Raw genomic sequence first — 18,184 nt, forward strand, 5'->3', positions numbered from 1 at the left:
AACAATGGGAGGAAGAGGAACAATCACAGAGGTTTGAATTTGAGATTAATAAAAATGCTGTTATTTTTATTATAAAGACAAATCAAATATAAAAAATAAATTAAGAATCAGTGGCAAAAAAAAAATGCACTAATTTAATGCTTCACTGTTAATCTAGGGATGGACTAATCGTATAGTATTTAGTAGGTCCGGTCAATTTCCAAGTCTCTTCACCCTCTTATTTTTTTCCTTCTAACAATTGACCAATTGAGACATATCCCATTTAATTAATTATTTTTTTATTAATCGAGAAGTTTCCCATTCGACGATAAGGTAAGTTAGGTCAAATCACAGCGCGTGACCGGCCACAAGGGTGGAAATTGAACTCAGAACCTTTTGAGTTCATACGATTTGATTGCAAAGAAATTCACCACTAGATTATCATCCAAATGGTTCAATTTAATTAATCATGCTTTGATGTGAGATGTTCTCTGATCAAGGGTTCCTGTAGTGGTAAACGGCAAGAGAACAATATGAGTGAATTTTTTTAATATATGTTCATAATTTATTAGAAAATTCAGCCCAAACACATCAATTTAGGTATAAAAAACTTGAAAACGTGTCATTTGTGTTAGAAAAACTGTATCTTTCCTTATATAATGTAGACCTACAAGTCTTGACATAATTCTCACATAAAACAATATTGTTGTTTAAGTCTTAAATCCTAGATTATCTATGTTAAGTTGTTAATATTTAACTAATCGAATAGAAACGTATAGCGAATTAGCTAACAGATCCTCAAACGATTTAGAGTTAAAAAAAAAGAGAGAGATATTTTATTTGCACAAGACTAAAGTACTAACTTTACACTACACTTAAATTTTTTTAATTTTACATAAATACATTATTAAAGAATGACATATTAACCCTTGAATTAAAAATAAAAAATAAATTTATATTTACATATTAAATTAAAAGGTACTAAGTCTACACCATAATTATACACACACTAATACTATGTAACAATTATTTTATCGATCTTGTTCAATTTGACAGATTTTTAGAAGTAATATACATATTCGAAAGATTTACAAATCAAGGCATTTCCTCTATTTAACCTCTGACTGTTTGACCTTGATAATGGACATCTTCTTGGTCGGAATTGCAAGTAGACGCTGGTGTGTATAAACGGTGGAAGCTACTGTATGGTAATGATGAATTGGCAAGGGGGTGGGGAAGAGACAATTGTGGCTTATGGTTACAATGTGTGTAAAGTGTAAACTTGACAATATTCTTCCTAATATTTAGCAAATCAAGGGTATTTTGATCTATTCATTAAAATTTTGTGTATAAACCTATAAATTTTTTGTGTAAATCTATAATATTTTAAACGTGATGTAAAATTAGTGACGTAAAATTAATATTTTAGTGATGTGTAAATAATTTTATTATTTTTTTTTATAAAAAACGCCGCAGCCACGCAACGAGATAAATATCAAATATTCCAATACTATGACGCACCTTCTTTGGGCCCCCAATCGCTTATTTATAGTACTCCCCATTTGATGCTTCAAGCACCCACACATACGCTTACACGCTCTCTCAAAAGCAAGTCCACAACTGAAAGGTAAAAGAAAAGGCTTTGAGGGAGATGGAGATGGAGATGGAGATGGAGAATAGTGACACCGCTGCTGCTGCTACCGCTAATGCTTCATCTCCTCAACAATCTAATTCTCCTAAATCTTCCCCTTCTTCCCCTTCAACTCCTCTTCCGCACGTCGTGATTAGTCCGTGCGCTGCTTGTAAGATTTTGCGGCGTAGGTGTGCGGAGAAATGTGTGTTGGCACCCTACTTTCCACCCACTGAACCAGCCAAGTTCACCATCGCCCACCGTGTGTTCGGGGCCAGCAACATCATCAAGTTCTTGCAAGTAAGCTTAGCTACCCCATATATTCAATTTTCCATATTTAGCCTAAACCCATGTAGACTACATTTACATTTGGTTTTGCAAGTTAATATTACCTCGGATACAAGTCAAAGTCATTGGTCACAATGTTTAGTCTTGTGAAGACAGGACAAAGTGCCGTGGTTGTTTTGGTAAACCATAGAGCATGACTTGTCCAAGTGTGTCTAGACGTCTTTAATTCGTAGGGCATAGTTTATGGTCAAAAATCAGACTTCTCTTCAATGGCAAATTGAAAACAATTTAACAAGAGTAGTTTTTTCTTATGAGGAAATATTCAATGATCCTGATATGTCATGTCATACGTTGATGTAGTGTATCAGGACCAATGGCATGTCATAGGAAGTTGATCATGATTTGAGATTTGAAACCCATGATTAGACATAAAAAAAACCATAAAATGTCACAATATTATTGGTCCTGATATACCACATCACCACGTGACAGACAAACCAGAATCACCGAATATTATTTACTTTCTCATTAGGGAGCCACACCAAATTTTACTGAATTACAAAAACATCCCCTTCCTTTTATAACAACCTTTTCTTTAATTGTGATATGGGTACCCTTCTCTAATTAGTTGTTGATATTTTTGGGGAATTTCAGGAACTGCCTGAATCTCAAAGGGCAGATGCAGTGAGCAGCATGGTTTATGAAGCAAGTGCAAGAATCAGAGACCCAGTTTATGGGTGTGCAGGGGCAATCTTTCAACTACAAAAACAAGTTGTGGAGCTCCAAGCACAATTAGCCAAGGCACAAGCAGAAATAGCAAACATCCAATGCCAGAAAGCCAACCTTGTGGCCTTAATTTACATGGAAATGTCACAACAATCCCCTCAGCCTTCCTCATCTCAACAATCCGTCGACGACTTCATTACGAGTACTCCAGAGAGTTACCAGAGCAACCCTTGCTTCCTCGACGATAACAATTTGGCGTCACTCTGGGAACCACTCTGGACATGATAAAATCATGACTTGTCGCAATTTGTCCGCGAAGAGACTGTTTCCGAGATTTGAACCAAAAAAAATATGGATTGTTAGTTAATTAACCGGTAGTAATATTTCAGAGATGTTCCAATGAAATCATCCCAACTCAAGAGCTAATAATTGCTCTAATGGGAAAGAGGAGTTGAAGGACAATCAAACGTCTCTTTGATGGGTCATTTCCTTCTTCCATATATGATGTTTAATTTCTGTTACAAGTCTTTGTTCCGAGTCCAATTGTTCGCTGATTATTGTAACTTTTCGGTCACCTACTATAATTAATTAACAAATTGATGTATCATGTATCATCAATTCGTCAAACGATCTTTTGACCAAATATCAACCTTTGCTTTGGCTATATGGAATCATTGTCTAGGCTATTCTGGATATTCAATTAAAGTGTAATTAGTTTGATTCCCCTTAAAATTAATTTAATTCAATTAAAAACCATGTTTAATTAGTCCACAGCGAGTTCAAGAATAGTGGCACTTACCAAAAATGTCAAGCCTTTATCTCACATCGGATTGACGTAAGCCAACCAAACAACATACATTATTATATATAAATAAGCAAAGGTTCAATCTCTCTCACATAACCAACACGTTTTCTAGGCCTAAAGAAATAATAGGGAGCATTCAAGAAAAACAAAATCATGTGGGTTCAAAACGAAAAATATTGATTTGTAGTGTTTAGGCTGAATTTTCTAATGAAAAATTACGATAAGTATGAAATTCCCCTTGAAAAAAAGGTAATCTTATGCTATAAAAAAAAATGCTCATGTGTTGTAAAATTTTCACTATGGAATTAAAATATAAAGGAGGTAAAACGTAACGGATTTTCGATATCAATTGTTTTAGGCACCAAAGTAGGTCCAATACTACAAGTGAGTCATTGATTGAACTACAATCACGTTATATGTTAGGGACTGACTCACCCATTAGGACGTGGGTTCGAGTCCTGCTCCCTCTCCAAACCCCTGTTTCAAAAAAAAAAAGAAAAAAGAGAGTTGGTCTAGTACTTCTCTTGTTAGCTGCGTCTAAGGTTAATATTTCCCTAATCAATCCAGTACTCCATACGACCAGTCTCGATCTCTACAGTAAATGTTAGTTACCACACAGTTACACTGTCTTAATCGCGACACCTTCAAGTAAAGTTATCATTAATCCACCACTTTTGCGTACCATCTCATCATTTCAACATGGAAAATCTGTCCTAAAACACTCTCCATTGTTAATATGAGACGAACATTCGGTTGAAACTGCTGCACGTATGTACGTGTTTTTGTCTTACGACTTCCAACATAATTAGATTCTTTTACTTTTGTTGGTAATAATGGCATTTGTCTCCACTAAACGCGTTTTTGGGGCTATAAAAACTGAGTGCCTGGCCCCGCTGTAATTACATTTTATCAAAAAAAAAATTATTTGATCAACATTTGAATTAGTCCATGAGAATTGTGGTGTATTTCATGAGGCCCAAAATATATCAATCAATTGTCTAGTTGACAGTTGGGTGAATTTCACGTTATAAAAAATCATTTTATTTAAAAAAAAAATCATGAACTTGTAAAATTTAATATTCTATCAAATCCAACGATGTGTTTTTGTTATTCGAAATAAAAATTAAATTCAACATGAATTTTTTATGATTATTCTAAACCGTCAGATATAAACTCAAAGCAATCGATATTTCAATCGCGAATTTTTTTTTAACTAAACAAGACACAGAAGTGATAGGGATCCCAGTAAATGGGATCTCAGTCATCCCAGTAATGATCATGTCCTTTGATTGATGTGTATCAAATTTTGTGGGCTCTTATACATATCAATTAATGGTCAAGATTGATTCTGATTGAGATCTCATTTATTGGGATCCCTAACATTTTTAAAAGAACAAAACAAAATTGTGTATTGTATGGGGTTGAACGGGAACATATTGTGCTCTTTTTGACTAAAAAAGTCACACTATACCAAACTAATTAAGCAAATCTATATGAGAAGGTTTCAAAGTCCATGAAAAATTATTGGGATTATAATTTTCACTACATGAAGACAAAAATATGTGCAAATTCTAACGAACTAGCTAAGAATAAATACTAAAATTCAAAATTGTCCGTATGGACTATTATGTATTGTACTCGTTTATAAGTTAGGTCAAAACTCAATTCGTGATAACAAAAATATTACTCCTAATGAGAATCAACATTAAAACCTCTTGAATTCATACGATGTAACCCAAAAAAAATTCACGAACCTACGCTATTACCCAAGTTAAACAGTGTTCTCTTTATAGATTTTTATTGTCCACGAGGATTATGGTTCATTGCCAAACAAATTATGATTAAACTCGATTATATATGAAGTTTCTAGAAAACTAGTTAAATTTATAAATTTTGTTCCATATCGTGACAACGACCGTTAATCTGTTGACTAGCTATTGATATGAGGATATGATCTTCAGGACCCAACTCTTGGGCCTTAAAGCCCATCTTTCAATTTCATTTGCCCCCTGGCCCCTACAAACATTTACAAGCCCTGGTCTCCACTATGTGTAAAACCCAAGCCCCATTATGACCTGCAATTATATGCCTAATTAGGGGTGACAAAAAATCGGTTTTGAGTTAGTTCCAGGTCAAACAACATCACGATTACATATCCGGACCCTAATCCATATTGGATTCTAGACATACTTAATTGATCAAATGCGGATTGGTTTAAATCTGGACAATAACCTAATCTGGGTTAGGGTGCGGACAAGATTTATGGGTTTGGATTCCGACACCAATTTTAAGCCGGATAAAAATTTTGTATTTTGACCCAAATTTTAGACATTTAACTTATGCGCAAACTTGATTTAATCCGTGTCGGACAGAGTTTTACCACCCCTATTCCCGATACTGTTGAAGAAAAGCAAAATTCGAATTTTTTTAATGCAGTTTATTTTTTATTTCATGTTGAATGGAGACTGTTACTACTAGTTATAACCTTCAGTCCAAAGTAGTTGCGGCTATTTTTTCTCCCATCCCAAAGTGTTCTTAACTTATTTTTATCTCATCTAAATCTCACGTATGATAAAAAAAAATTAGGACTTTTTTTTGGGATGGGTGGGGCTGAAATTGTTAATCTTGAAATTCCTTTAATCCTAACCATCAATTTCATCTAATAGTGAAAAGTGTTAAGTGTAGAGGGTAAACTCTACAATTAAAGATTTATATAGTTAGACCACCAACAATTTACGATTATGATAGTAGGATCGAGGTAAGGTTTCTGCATCGGTGTGGTACTTGTCAAAGATACTCCGATGCTCAAGTTAGCACGATAATCGAAGACTCTTAGGGACAAGTAATTGAATACTGAAATAAACAATAGCAAGAGATCTAGAATTTAAGTAAACAATCAAGTTGGAGGTTATGTCGAAGAGAGCTTGCTGAGAGTAGTTCTAGAAAGAGAGAAACAGAGTTCAAGCCTCAAAAAGAAAAAGATCCCCTTACCTTCGGTGAGATTATGCTATTTATCTTGTGATCTCCGGGACACGTGTCCCTATGAGGATCATTCGATCTTCAGCCAGGTTACCGTTAGAGGAGGGTTGCTTTTTCCTTCAAAATCACTCTGACACCCTGACGCTACTCTATAACAAGACTTGGGATAGCTTCATGTGTCAGGGACTGCTCTAACTGTGCCTTTGCGTGTCAGGGGTAAGGTGAGGATATCCTCTTATGTCAAGGTTGAGTCGATTTGATTGATCCCTGCAATATGTCCTGGCAATTCATAGAAGTCAACAGGATTAGCGATCGAAATAATAAGAATACTTAGCTAGTGAGGTGGTGATGTCGTAGCCAGGCTGTTCGACTTCGGCGTCGATTACGATAAGCATGTCTAGGTCTCTTGACGACAGAAGACACGGGCCTTCGACCCAAGTTGTCTGGCCCAATTTCGGTTTGGGCCCTTGGTGGGCTTCCTACAGTTGTTAGGCCCAGGTGGTTTTTTGCCATTACATTAACCATCATCTTTCCTCTTCTCTCTTCTCAGGGCCGGCCCTAACCATTTTGATGCCTAAATCAACAAGATATAGTAGTGGCATATTAAAAAAAGAAAAGAAAAAACTCAAAAGTGAAACAGTACTCACAATTTTTATATTAAAAGTGATCGATAACTTACAACAATTATTTATTTTAAGCTTAACTTTCTTTTCTTTTTTGGCCCAAAATCTAAAGGGCTTGATCCATTTGCAAGTATTCTCAATCTTGAGTCTTATGGTTATGAATTGGTTATTTACTTATTTTTATTTTCTTTTGAACTTATATGTGTCCATATATATTATTGGAATGAATAATTAATTAGGTAATTAGATGACTTAATATTTTTTAGAATATTTAGTACTCTTATTAATCTAAATTGAATCTTACATATATTAGTTTGTGTAACAAGTGCTCAATATGAAAGATAAAATAACTTAAGATGTTAATGATTTATTTTAAATCTCAGCCATCAGATGAGATGTATGGCTGAGATTTAATAAATTTCAAGTAATTTCAGCAAAATAATATCAGCCCCTATCCCTTTTTTGTCTGATTAGTGTATCCACTAAGTCGATTTGGCATGTTTATAACCCTATAAATCCTTCACTAATTGAAGCTTACAACATTAAGAACAAATTTAAGTGAAATAAAATTTTAATGCCGACTTTACTCTTATTTAAGAATGAATAATAACTCATTTTTTCTCTCTCTATTCTCTCCTATTTCTCTCTCCTCTCCCACACACTCTCTCTCTCTCTGGATTAATGAAACTTTCTCTCTCCTCTCCCTCTATTCTCTATTTTCAAGATATTATCATATTAAAGTTTGATAAAATATAGAGAATTTTGCAAAATCTACCGAAAGGGGATAGGGGCTGGAATTAGTCCAGCCAATTCCACCAAATCTCAATCATTCAATGCATGGTTGAATTGGATCTGATAACACCACACTCAATGATTCAATGGTGCATATTTGGTAAAATAATTCCAGCCAATCTTTTTCATAAAATTCAAAAGAGTCTTGAAAATTAACTAGAGATTTCAAAGGATTTCTGAAAAGCAACTATAAATTCATAGAATTTCTAAAAATCAAATAAAAAATTGAGAGAATTTCTCGAAATTCAGAGGATTTATGGTTTTCTTCACATTTTGATTATTGTTAACAAAACATATCGACAATGGGAAAGAGTTTTTCACGTTGATTTCGAATTTTTTTTTGAAATCCGATATGTATTTTGAGAGATAAAACATTTTGAAATGTGTTTAAAAATAAAATGACATGATGATGTCAGCATAAAGACTTATTGGTATTAGGGCATTCTCGTCCAAATTTATTTGAGGAATTTATTGAAATATTGGTTTTAAGCTTGGATCTAATAATATATAACTTTTAAAATGAGGGACCTATTGGTTAATCCAAAAAAAAGGGATAAGTATCAGGAAAACCCTTGAACTTTCAAAAAAATACAAGTTGAGTTCTTAATCTTTTTTTCGGACCAAACCAACCCTTCACCTTCCAGTTGTGATCCACGTTAGCCGTTACACCATTTTGCCGTTAAAATAGTCTAATGTGGACACTATTTTCTGACATGTATTTTATTTTATTAAAAATTAAAAATACATGTAATTATTGACCTGACATGTTGTGCCTGTTTGGCAGTATGTTTGCACTGTTTTTCTTGGCTGTGATGAGGTGCATCACAGTTTTTTTTTGTGACACGCAAAACACATTTTATCAATATAACTCACCTCATAGCACCATAGTTTTTACCTCGCAGCACCTTACCTCACAGCACCAAAATATAAACACTCCCAAACACTTTATACAGTAACGTAAAATACTTTAGGTCAAGTACTTTATTTTAGATTAATATACAATGCAAACATTAAGTGATTTTATATTAATATTATTAGTCATTTAATATAGCCGTAATTTAGATATGTCAAACGCACCTCACAACACCTCACCACAATTTTAAAAGTGATGCGCCAAATAGTTTCTGTGTTTGAACTCACCTCACAGTACCACAGTTTTATACCTCACAGCACCACAGTTTTATACCTCACAACATAGCACAACAATTTACAACACTCCCAAACGGCTACATTATAAAATAAAATATAAAAAAACCCTAAGAGTGTGTTTGGATTGAGGGATTTGGGGGGAAGGGAAGAGAAGGAAAATGAAGTTTCCTTCCAATTCCATTGTTTGGATAGTTTATAAAAAATTGAGGGGAATGATTTGAGGAGAATTGGAGGGAAGATTTCATTAAATTTTTGTCAAAAGTCTTCCTCTCCAAAGTGGAGTCATTAGGAGGGAAGGGATACTAATTAAGTTATTTATAAGTTAAAAACCTATTTTACCCTTGTACATAATACTTAAACATAAAAATGTAAGGATAAATTAGTAAATAAAACCAATTTTCTTTCATTTATTTTTTATCTATCCAAACATAGGAGAGGAAAAACTATTTTACCTTCCATTCTCTTCCTTTCCCTTCTCTTCCTTCCCTTTCCCTTCTCTTCCCTTCCTCCCAAATCCCTTAATCCAAACACACTCTAAATCTAACTCTCTTCCTCCTACATCCTCTCGCCGACGTCAACAGCTCCTTCAAAGGGATAAGTATGGAAATTGAAGAACCCTAATTTGCCTCATTCTCCTCCTCTGCCGTCGAATCTCTTTCGATGTGATGGAGAAAGTACCAAAATCCTTTTCATGTAAGATTCCCCCAATCACTATGATCTGGGTTTTTATTTGCAACCCTATTCCATTTAGAATTTTGATTTGCAGTGGAATTGGGACTTGTATTGCTTTCCCCCAATTACTATGGATCTCAAGCTTCACCGACCCGAATATGTGTGTATGGATCTCAAGCATCTCCTCCTGTTGAAGTCTTCACCGACCCGGGTCTATGTAACGCTCCAGGGCTGTTGGTAATGGCGGTAGTGAAGGATAGAGAGAGGAGGATAATGAGAGTGAAGAGGAGAACACCGATTTTGGGTGTCACAGATCCAACTTGAAATATAGTCCGGAGTGAGGTCATCGGAGATGGAAACTTTGAGATAAAATAGTTGCCGAAGATGGAGGTTCATACAGCTTTAGATGGAAGATGAGGGCTTTTGATGGAAGCTTTTTTAATTTTTTGAATAATAAATAAAATGATGAGATGTGTCAATATTTCACTCGCTAACACCATGTGTCTGCCACATCAAATAATATTAAAAGAATAAAAATTAAACATCAGCAATTTTAACGAAAAAATGGACAGAAGGGCTAACGAGATCCATTGTTTAAAGCTGAGGGGCTGGTTTGGCACGAAAAAAAGCTTAGAGGCTCAATTGACCTTTTTTTGATAGTTCAGGGGCTTCCCTTATACTTATCCCTTTTTAAAATTAAATTAATGTTTCTTGACGTAGGGTTCAGAAAGGGACAATTATCTCTCAATTGATTTTTGGAAGAGGAGGTGGATAGGGATGGCAATTTGTGCCCGCTCCGACCCGACCCGATCTGACCCACGTGGATTCTCCCGATTTGAGCCTTATGCGAGGCGGGGACAGGGCAAGAAATCTCAACCCTCATGCGGGGAGGGGACTGGTTTGCCTCTCAACCCGCCCCGCTATACATGTATATATATAGAAAATAATTATATATGTATATATATACACACCACATGCATAAAATATTTTTATTTTTAGATCTCATTTTAATAGTAATGGTTTTTTTAATACAATGTATTGAATTATTGTGTTTCTTCAATCAAAAAAATATTAAGTAGCTTAGTTGGTATGAGTACTAGTCATTTACTTGAGAGGTCTCAAGTTCTATTTTTGATAAAACTTTTTTAAAAAATTCATGGGCAAAGATTTTCGTGCGGGGCTGGGATCCGCGGGAACCCGTGGGTTGTAACGGGGGGATGGGGTTTAAATATTGCCCCACATGCAGGGTAGGGGCGGGGCAGCCATGATCCGCACCCTCCTCGTTGTCTTCCTTAGAGGTGGAGATTCTTTTTCTTCCCTCCTATTTTGTGTCACTGTTTTTGATCCACTTCTTTATTTTTATTTTTTCATGTTTTGAGTTTGTATAAAGTTTGATTAAGTGTTTCTTCTCTCAAACTCTAAATCTCCTTCATCCATCGTGAATCTTCGGTCATCGACATTTTTGGTGTACTACAACGACATACATTTGGTTCATAACGTGAGACTCCCAAATCTGAGGGAGATCGACCTCTATTGGTGAAGGGAAAGTCGAGATCTTTGACTTAGGACCATGGTGTTGTTTGTTTGATATTTTTTTGTTCAGTCTATGTAACCTGATGTATATAAAATAAGGTGTTTTTCGACGGTTGTTCGGCAATATCTAGAGTAATATGGTGTCCTTGGTGATGGCCGTTATTTATAAATTTCTTTTTTTAGTTCTATTGACTATATGGTGGCGCGAGTGCCTTAGGGCCTCAAATTCTCTTACCCTTTGGGTAAATGAATACAATTAGGTTCATGACCCTTTTAAAAAAGGTTTAGAAGTTATTTTTTCAAGATAAGGAAAGAGGATGATGACGAGCCTTCTACTTTCTTCCTCCTCCTCCTTTTGGTATAGATCTACCCTTCTCTTGTATTATGGATTTGTTATTTTTTTTCTTTGTTTGAGTTTAGTAAGGAATGTTTAAGGGTTTCTTTACCATCCCAATTCTTCTTGTTCGTTTCAACGACACATATCTTATGTACATTGATGGAACTCCTAGATCTGGTGGAGATCGATATTTTTTTATGAAGGGGAAGTCAAGAACCTAGATATAGTCCATGTGTGTTGTGTCTGTTTTATGTTTATTGTTTAGTTTGTTCAGTTTCATCCCGGGACAATATTAGTAATCACGATGTTATCCGATGTTTGTTTTTCTTGTTCTTGAGTCCTGATGTTTATTTTCATTGGCTTCGGTTCGTAATTTTTTAGGTTACTATCGCGATGATAGATGTAACTTTGTTATTATAGAGTGAATTATTGGGGCTTATATCCTTTTCAAAGACACAAAAAAAGAAAGAAAGGGGCAATTATATATTTTCAATTTTGGGCTTTTCCCTTTATTTTTTAAAATTAATATTATAGTTTGCATATATGGATATGGTCATTAAAGACTAAAAGTTTTCGAAATTAATTACAAGTCGACGCCGTCAAAAGAACTTGATGTGGGGGTTTCCTTCACTATCCCTATAAAATCCCCCCACCGGGGCAGAGAGAGAAATAAAAAAAAAATGGGAAAGCGTGCAGAGGAAGGCGATTTCCAGTTCTTGGTGGAAGAGCAGCGCAGGGAGTTCTTGGCGGCCAAAACCCTGGACTCCGACTTCGATGTCGCCTACAACCTCCAAATGCAGGAAGCCATTAACGCGTCTGTTTCGGTTCACCCTTGCACCTCTCAATCTACTCCAGCGGACACCGTTTTGATTCCCGAAGACGACAGTTTCGACTACGTTTCGCTTCTTATCGAAGACATCGACAGGTTCGAACTGGAACGCAGTGATCTCGAACAGCGCGAGTTACTGATGAGACAAATGAGAGAGGATCTCGACCGTCGGATTCACGATCAACAGTTCTCGAGCTATCTCATGAGCGTACCGGAGCAGGAGTGGCAGAAGTACGGTGACAATTATGAAAGGCCCTACGACGTTAAAAATGCGTGTTCTTCCTCTTCGAGTAGTAAGCCGGTGTCGGAGAAGGAGGTTTTTAGACTGTATTTCAAAGGCCTGGTTAGTGAAGAGAGGATCCGGGATATGAACGTGATTGTGGCAGGGGGAGGGTTTGCAATCTGTGACTCGAGAGATAATGTGATATTCGAGGTGAACAAGGGTTTGGAGTGCGGTGGTGAACGGTTGAGTGGGGAAGCGGCGGAGATTGAGGCCTTGATCGAGGGCCTTCGTGCTGCTATGGATTTGGGTTTGGAGAGGGTTAATTTCTTTTGCGATGACTACGTGGTCTACCAATATGTAAGTCATCCATTGTTGTTTTAGGTTTTTTTTTTTTTTTTTTTTTTAAGTTTTTCATTATTAACCTCTGTTAAATAATTAAATTGAATGATCCGTGATTTATTTTGTGTCAAAATTATTGGATGTTAGTGTCTTATATTGTTTGGAAAAACAGTTTATGCATAACCTTTTGTGGTCTTGTATTGTTTGATGCTGTATTTAGAACCACAGAGAATGATTTTGCTCTGCTGAAGATCATGGTCAGCATATGGGTTTTAGAAAATGACAGGAAAGTTGGAAGTGGATGAAACACATAGTTTAGAGATCTTTTGACAAGTATGATAGTAAGAACGACTACCTGCTACAGTGTTCGGGTTGGTTGAACTTGGAAACCATGAAGAGACATTTTTACTTTGTGACAATGACATTGAAATTCTATTAATGTTTCTCGGTTGATGAAAGTCCTTTCAATTGATATTTATATACTGCTTGTCATAAAAGTTGTTGGGTATCTGAATACAGGTCACAAGGAGGTTGCAGCCAAAACAGAGCAAGATTGCCAAATTAATCGATGAGGTGGCTCATCTTCAAAGAAAATTTGAATATTTCCAGCCATCTCTGGTGGAACGTAATGAGATTAAGTTTGCTTTCAAGCTTGCAAGACATGCAATAGTTTCTCAAATTACATGGCCTGCAGAAACTAGCAAAGGCAAGAGTTTGAAGGAGACTTGTTTAATATGCTTTGAAGATACAGATGTAGATGAGATATTTTCTGTTGATGGTTGCCTGCACAGATATTGTTATTCTTGTATGAAGCAGCATGTGGAAGTTAAGTTGCTTGATGGGATTGATGCAAAATGCCCTAATGCTGACTGTAATTCTGAGGTGAGCATTGACAGTTGTGGAAAATTCCTGGATCCTAAACTAGTGGCATTGATGAGCCAACGGAAAAAGGAAGCTTCGGTAGCTGTTACAGAGAGAGTTTATTGCCCTCATGTTAGGTGCTCTGCGTTAATGTCAAAAGATGAGGTGTTGGAATTTACAAAACCTTGGTGTATTGGTGCTGAAAGTTCCGGGGCCAGGAAATGTGTGAAATGCCAATACTTCTTCTGTATCAAATGCAAGGCCCCATGGCACTATAATATGACTTGCCAGCAATACCAACAGTCAAATCCCAAAACCGAAGATGCAATGCTCAATATTCTTGCCAAGAAGAAACTATGGCGACAATGTGTGAAGTGCAACAATATGGTGGAACTTGCATTTGGTTGCTACCACATCTATTGCAGGTACAATTTGCATTCTTCTATCGATCTGGGCAACTTATAGTAGTGATTCTTGTTGCTCTGATTGTAATCTAATGTTAAGTATCAATATTTATTAGAGATAAGAATGCGTTGCAACAATTGGCTTCAAGATCAACATATTGAACTTGACTATTGTCCTAGAGGATTGTGGATCATACGGTTCATTTGCAAGTTGCAAGAAAATAAGGCTACCAGGGTTAACTATGTGATTTACTCTTAGCTAATCTAATTTCTGATTGTTTTATCTCTGTTTCTTTCCTCCATTGACTTCAACCTTCATTTCAGTTGTTCTTATATCCACTGAATGGTCTTTTATCTTTACTCCAACATTTATGCTTCTCCCTCATGCTTACTGGTTTTGTGTAGGTGTGGACATGAGTTTTGCTATACTTGTGGTGCTGAGTGGAAGAACAAAAAGCCGACATGTTCTTGTCCAATCTGGGATGAGCGAAACATTATACGTAGGCAATGATCTTAAGATCTCGGATCTCTGCTTTCCTTCCCGTTTATTTATATTTTGGATATAACAAAGGTATTAGGGAAACCCGACAGTCAAGTAAATGTAATTGAGGATCAACTCTAGATTCTTGAACATGATTTGTTGGTTCCTCCAAAGGTTGGGTTTTTTGGCTGCTTTTATTGAGGTATGGTACCTCGTATTTGTATATCCAATTATCCATTATGCTCGTGGTTGATCTCTATGATTTGTCGAATGAAACAAGCAGAAAGGTATATGCTATATGCATGTCCAAGAGCAACTCAAGTTGGCATGCCAATGACTTGGTCGCATATGTTTTTATATCTCGGATTGTGTTTATATAGGATGTATGAAATCGAAGATAATGTGTGAGACTTCCAAAACATATCCCTTATTTTACTCCCAATTAATAAGAAGTGTTGCATATTAAGTGGGTCTTACATGTGAATTTATAATCAATGACAGACTATTCAAATGTTACATAGATTTGAGATAAAATGGGGATCTTGTTTTGGAGTTCTATAGCATTAAGAATCAAGGTGGTGTGACAACATGATGACTGAATAACCCAAGAAGTTTGAAGGCTATAAAGGAGCTGCAATAATGGTAAAACCATGAGAAGCAGTTTTAAAAAAGAAAAGAAAAGGAACTGTGAAGTAGACGAAAAACTCAAGAAGTGTGAAGGAAACAGGACAAAAGGAACTGGCAAGTTAGGTAGATGGAAAACTCAAGTAGTTTAATGGAAAGAAAAGGGAAACGTAAGAATTAGATTAAAGCTCAACTAGTGTTAAGAAAAGAGAAACTCAACCCTCTTGGCCGAGTGATGTTCACAAGTACAGAGTCGCCAATTTAGGCAAAAATGAAAATGAAGTTGCTCCAAGTTACAGTAATCTGAAGGGAATAAAAACTACCAATTTAAAAGATACCTATCAAACAATAAGAAAAGCAGGAGCAGCACCATAACACCTCTACATGGCATGTTACTGCTAATCTTGTAATCAGTATGACAGTATGAGATATATAGTACTCAACTACTCATGATGAAATACGGCCTATCAAATTTTATCATAAATTGGGTGATGTTGATAACAGAGATGACAACTATCTAGGAATGAATCAAAAAACAAGATACAGCCAGATGATGGGAAAAGTGTGTAGTCAGTTCCCTAAGCCAGTATTGAGGGTTCTGGTCACCCTTCAGACCACCTGAAATCCAAGAGAATAACAAAACTGCCCATCATATGAATTAACAAAGTGGTTCCACCGTGCATGAGTTAGTAATATATCACAAGGAAGAGGTTGGGAGGGGACGACGGGCCATTGCTTTTAAGAGTCCTTCAAAGACGGCTGCTACTTTGTCCATGTTGCATAATAAAGCTTCCCATACCTTTCATTCATTCTCCAGCCATTGTAATGATATTTTGCACTGAACCAACAACATGTTGTTTCCACCAGCCACAACTTTCGATGGAACATTTACCAAAGAAGCGGTAAACTTTTCCTTGCACTAGAAAAGGCATACTGTTGGCAACAATGTCTGAAGCTTTACATGGAAGCACCCATCTGCAAGTTATCAACTCAAACACACTACACAAGAGAATAGACCAATCTACAAGGCATTGTCATTCAATGGCTATTGCTTCAGGAGAGACAGCCATGGTTTCTAGAATTGACTCACATTCACCATCTGAGGCTTCCATGCTATAAGATATGCAACTGAAGGAGTAAACTGCACTCATCATTAAATCGATAAGCACCACAAATGAGTACATCATCACCAAAAGAGGCCCTTCCCAAATCCTGGAAGACCCATCTCCATAGCTCAATGTCTTCACTCTATGTTCAAACAACCCCTCCACAAATGTCATTCCAATTGTTGATCCCAGAAATATCAAAAGGCCTACCTGAGTCTGACCTTTAATTAAAATTCCAGCCCGGAGCAATGCTTGTGGTCCAGAAATATCCTCCAATACAGATATTACAATAGCAGTATTGCAAATAATAATTGCATTGGCAAGGACAACTGAGAATACAAGTCCCAGCATGACTGCCACGAATACAATTAAATCGGGTGAAAACCCAATTACTGAAACTGTACTACATACTGCCACAAGAATAATGGAAGATGTTGTGATGCAACCAACAATCACCATGCAGACCCACACATACGTTAAAACAAGTCTCTTCCAAATTTTGCGAAGCATCACATAGAGCTTTGAAAAAACAACTTGTTTCTTTGAATAAGTGGAATCCACAGAGTAAACAACCGCAGCTTTTGATAGCAATGAAAATGTGATGAAGAAAGGGAAGCACATTGCTGATGAGACTACCATCTCAGAGAATTGGTGACAAGACTGTTTGATAAAAGGCTTCATAGGGAGTCCACTAGACTTTGCAACCAGCATAAGCCTAGCAGTCACCTTCTTCACACTGGACTGATCCACCAACAAATTTGACAAAAAGATTGCTGACACAGGGCAAATGAGCACCACTGCGGTCAGCATGAATCCCGAGGCATTATACCGAAGAATCCTAACAGTTTCCCTCAAAATCTCTAATGCTGACTTTGAACGAAACTCATAACTATGCCCATCACCAAATTCAGCTGATTCTAGCTCTAATGCTCGCAAATGGATCTCCTCAGATCCATCCTTATTTAAATCATCCAATCTAATTCTCTCACAAGTCCCAGTTGAAATCTCCATTTATAAGATCCTCACAAATGGAGCAATATCATCACATTAAACATAGTTCCCAAGGCAATTTTAAATCCAATGTAACTAAAACAGAAACATACAATCCAGTAATCCACGAAAACTGAAACCCGATACTCAATTCAAAATGCACCAATTCTTTAACGGCATCGAAATTAAATAATCAGATCCGATGACGTGAGAAACCTGAGTGACACGAAATGGGTGGCGCGCCAGCAGCTACAACAAGCAACGAAAAATTGATAGCGATGACCATGAGGAAGCCAATTCACAAAGTAAAAAGTTGGATCCACTGCGGAACGGGTTGAGTAGGGGATTTCGAAAGAAGAAGAAGGAGTTTTGACGTGATTGGAAATTTGGAACGGAACTCTCGCGTCGCGTGTGTACATGTGCAATTGCTTCGTGTTTATTTTTTATTTTTATTTTTTTGTTTGTTGTTGAGCATTGGTGTCTACTTTCTTCTTTTTTTACTCTGGTGTGTAAATTCTTACGCTATTATTGAAGCTAGGTGTAATTTTACTATCGGAATGAAGTGTTGGGATTTATACCTTTTAAAGAAAAAAAAAAAACATTGTCATTATTTTCCTAATATCCTAATTATCAATATTTTCTCACTATCTTTTGGACTCACACTCTATTAGTTCATGAGTCAATGTAATAGCTTTTAAATAATGCCTACATGAAATTTTTATTTATGGATTCAAACAAGAATCGAATTCAAAAGTTAAAATAAAAGAGTAGATTTTCCTAACAATTAAGTTGGAAGCTGATTCCTAAAATTATA

General features: G+C 36.2%; 3 protein-coding genes across 3 annotated transcripts; 2 read left to right on the forward strand and 1 right to left on the reverse strand.

Moving 5' to 3' along the window:
• Nucleotides 1-1,570: 1,570 nt before the first annotated feature.
• Nucleotides 1,571-3,227, forward strand: LOC119991981 (LOB domain-containing protein 11-like). The gene is made up of 2 exons (XM_038838548.1): nucleotides 1,571-1,909; nucleotides 2,552-3,227. The coding sequence occupies exons 1-2, from the start codon at nucleotides 1,631-1,633 to the stop codon at nucleotides 2,906-2,908; spliced, it is 636 nt and encodes a 211-aa protein (XP_038694476.1). The 5' UTR covers nucleotides 1,571-1,630; the 3' UTR covers nucleotides 2,909-3,227.
• An 8,899-nt stretch (nucleotides 3,228-12,126) lies between these two features.
• On the forward strand, nucleotides 12,127-15,009 carry LOC119990306. Its single transcript, XM_038836149.1, has 3 exons — nucleotides 12,127-12,922; nucleotides 13,424-14,190; nucleotides 14,575-15,009. Exons 1-3 carry the CDS (start codon nucleotides 12,194-12,196, stop codon nucleotides 14,678-14,680), a joined length of 1,602 nt encoding a protein of 533 aa, XP_038692077.1. The 5' UTR covers nucleotides 12,127-12,193; the 3' UTR covers nucleotides 14,681-15,009.
• A 715-nt stretch (nucleotides 15,010-15,724) lies between these two features.
• LOC119990323 lies at nucleotides 15,725-17,805 on the reverse strand. The gene has a single exon (XM_038836178.1). It carries the CDS (start codon nucleotides 17,389-17,391, stop codon nucleotides 16,309-16,311), a length of 1,083 nt encoding a protein of 360 aa, XP_038692106.1. The 5' UTR covers nucleotides 17,392-17,805; the 3' UTR covers nucleotides 15,725-16,308.
• Nucleotides 17,806-18,184: the final 379 nt, after the last annotated feature.

This window comes from Tripterygium wilfordii, chromosome 22, assembly GCF_013401445.1.
Source record: "Tripterygium wilfordii isolate XIE 37 chromosome 22, ASM1340144v1, whole genome shotgun sequence".
Lineage (NCBI taxonomy): Eukaryota > Viridiplantae > Streptophyta > Magnoliopsida > Celastrales > Celastraceae > Tripterygium > Tripterygium wilfordii.

Bases quoted from the DNA above. Each gene is read 5' to 3' on its own strand.
- LOC119990323 (XM_038836178.1), bottom strand. From the start codon at position 17,391: ATGGAGATTTCAACTGGGACTTGTGAGAGAATTAGATTGGATGATTTA.
- LOC119991981 (XM_038838548.1), top strand. From the start codon at position 1,631: ATGGAGATGGAGATGGAGATGGAGAATAGTGACACCGCTGCTGCTGCT. The intron at 1,910-2,551 runs GTAAGCTTAGCT...GGGGAATTTCAG, and splicing joins ACATCATCAAGTTCTTGCAA to GAACTGCCTGAATCTCAAAG.
- LOC119990306 (XM_038836149.1), top strand. From the start codon at position 12,194: ATGGGAAAGCGTGCAGAGGAAGGCGATTTCCAGTTCTTGGTGGAAGAG. The intron at 12,923-13,423 runs GTAAGTCATCCA...ATCTGAATACAG, and splicing joins ACTACGTGGTCTACCAATAT to GTCACAAGGAGGTTGCAGCC. The intron at 14,191-14,574 runs GTACAATTTGCA...GGTTTTGTGTAG, and splicing joins TGCTACCACATCTATTGCAG to GTGTGGACATGAGTTTTGCT.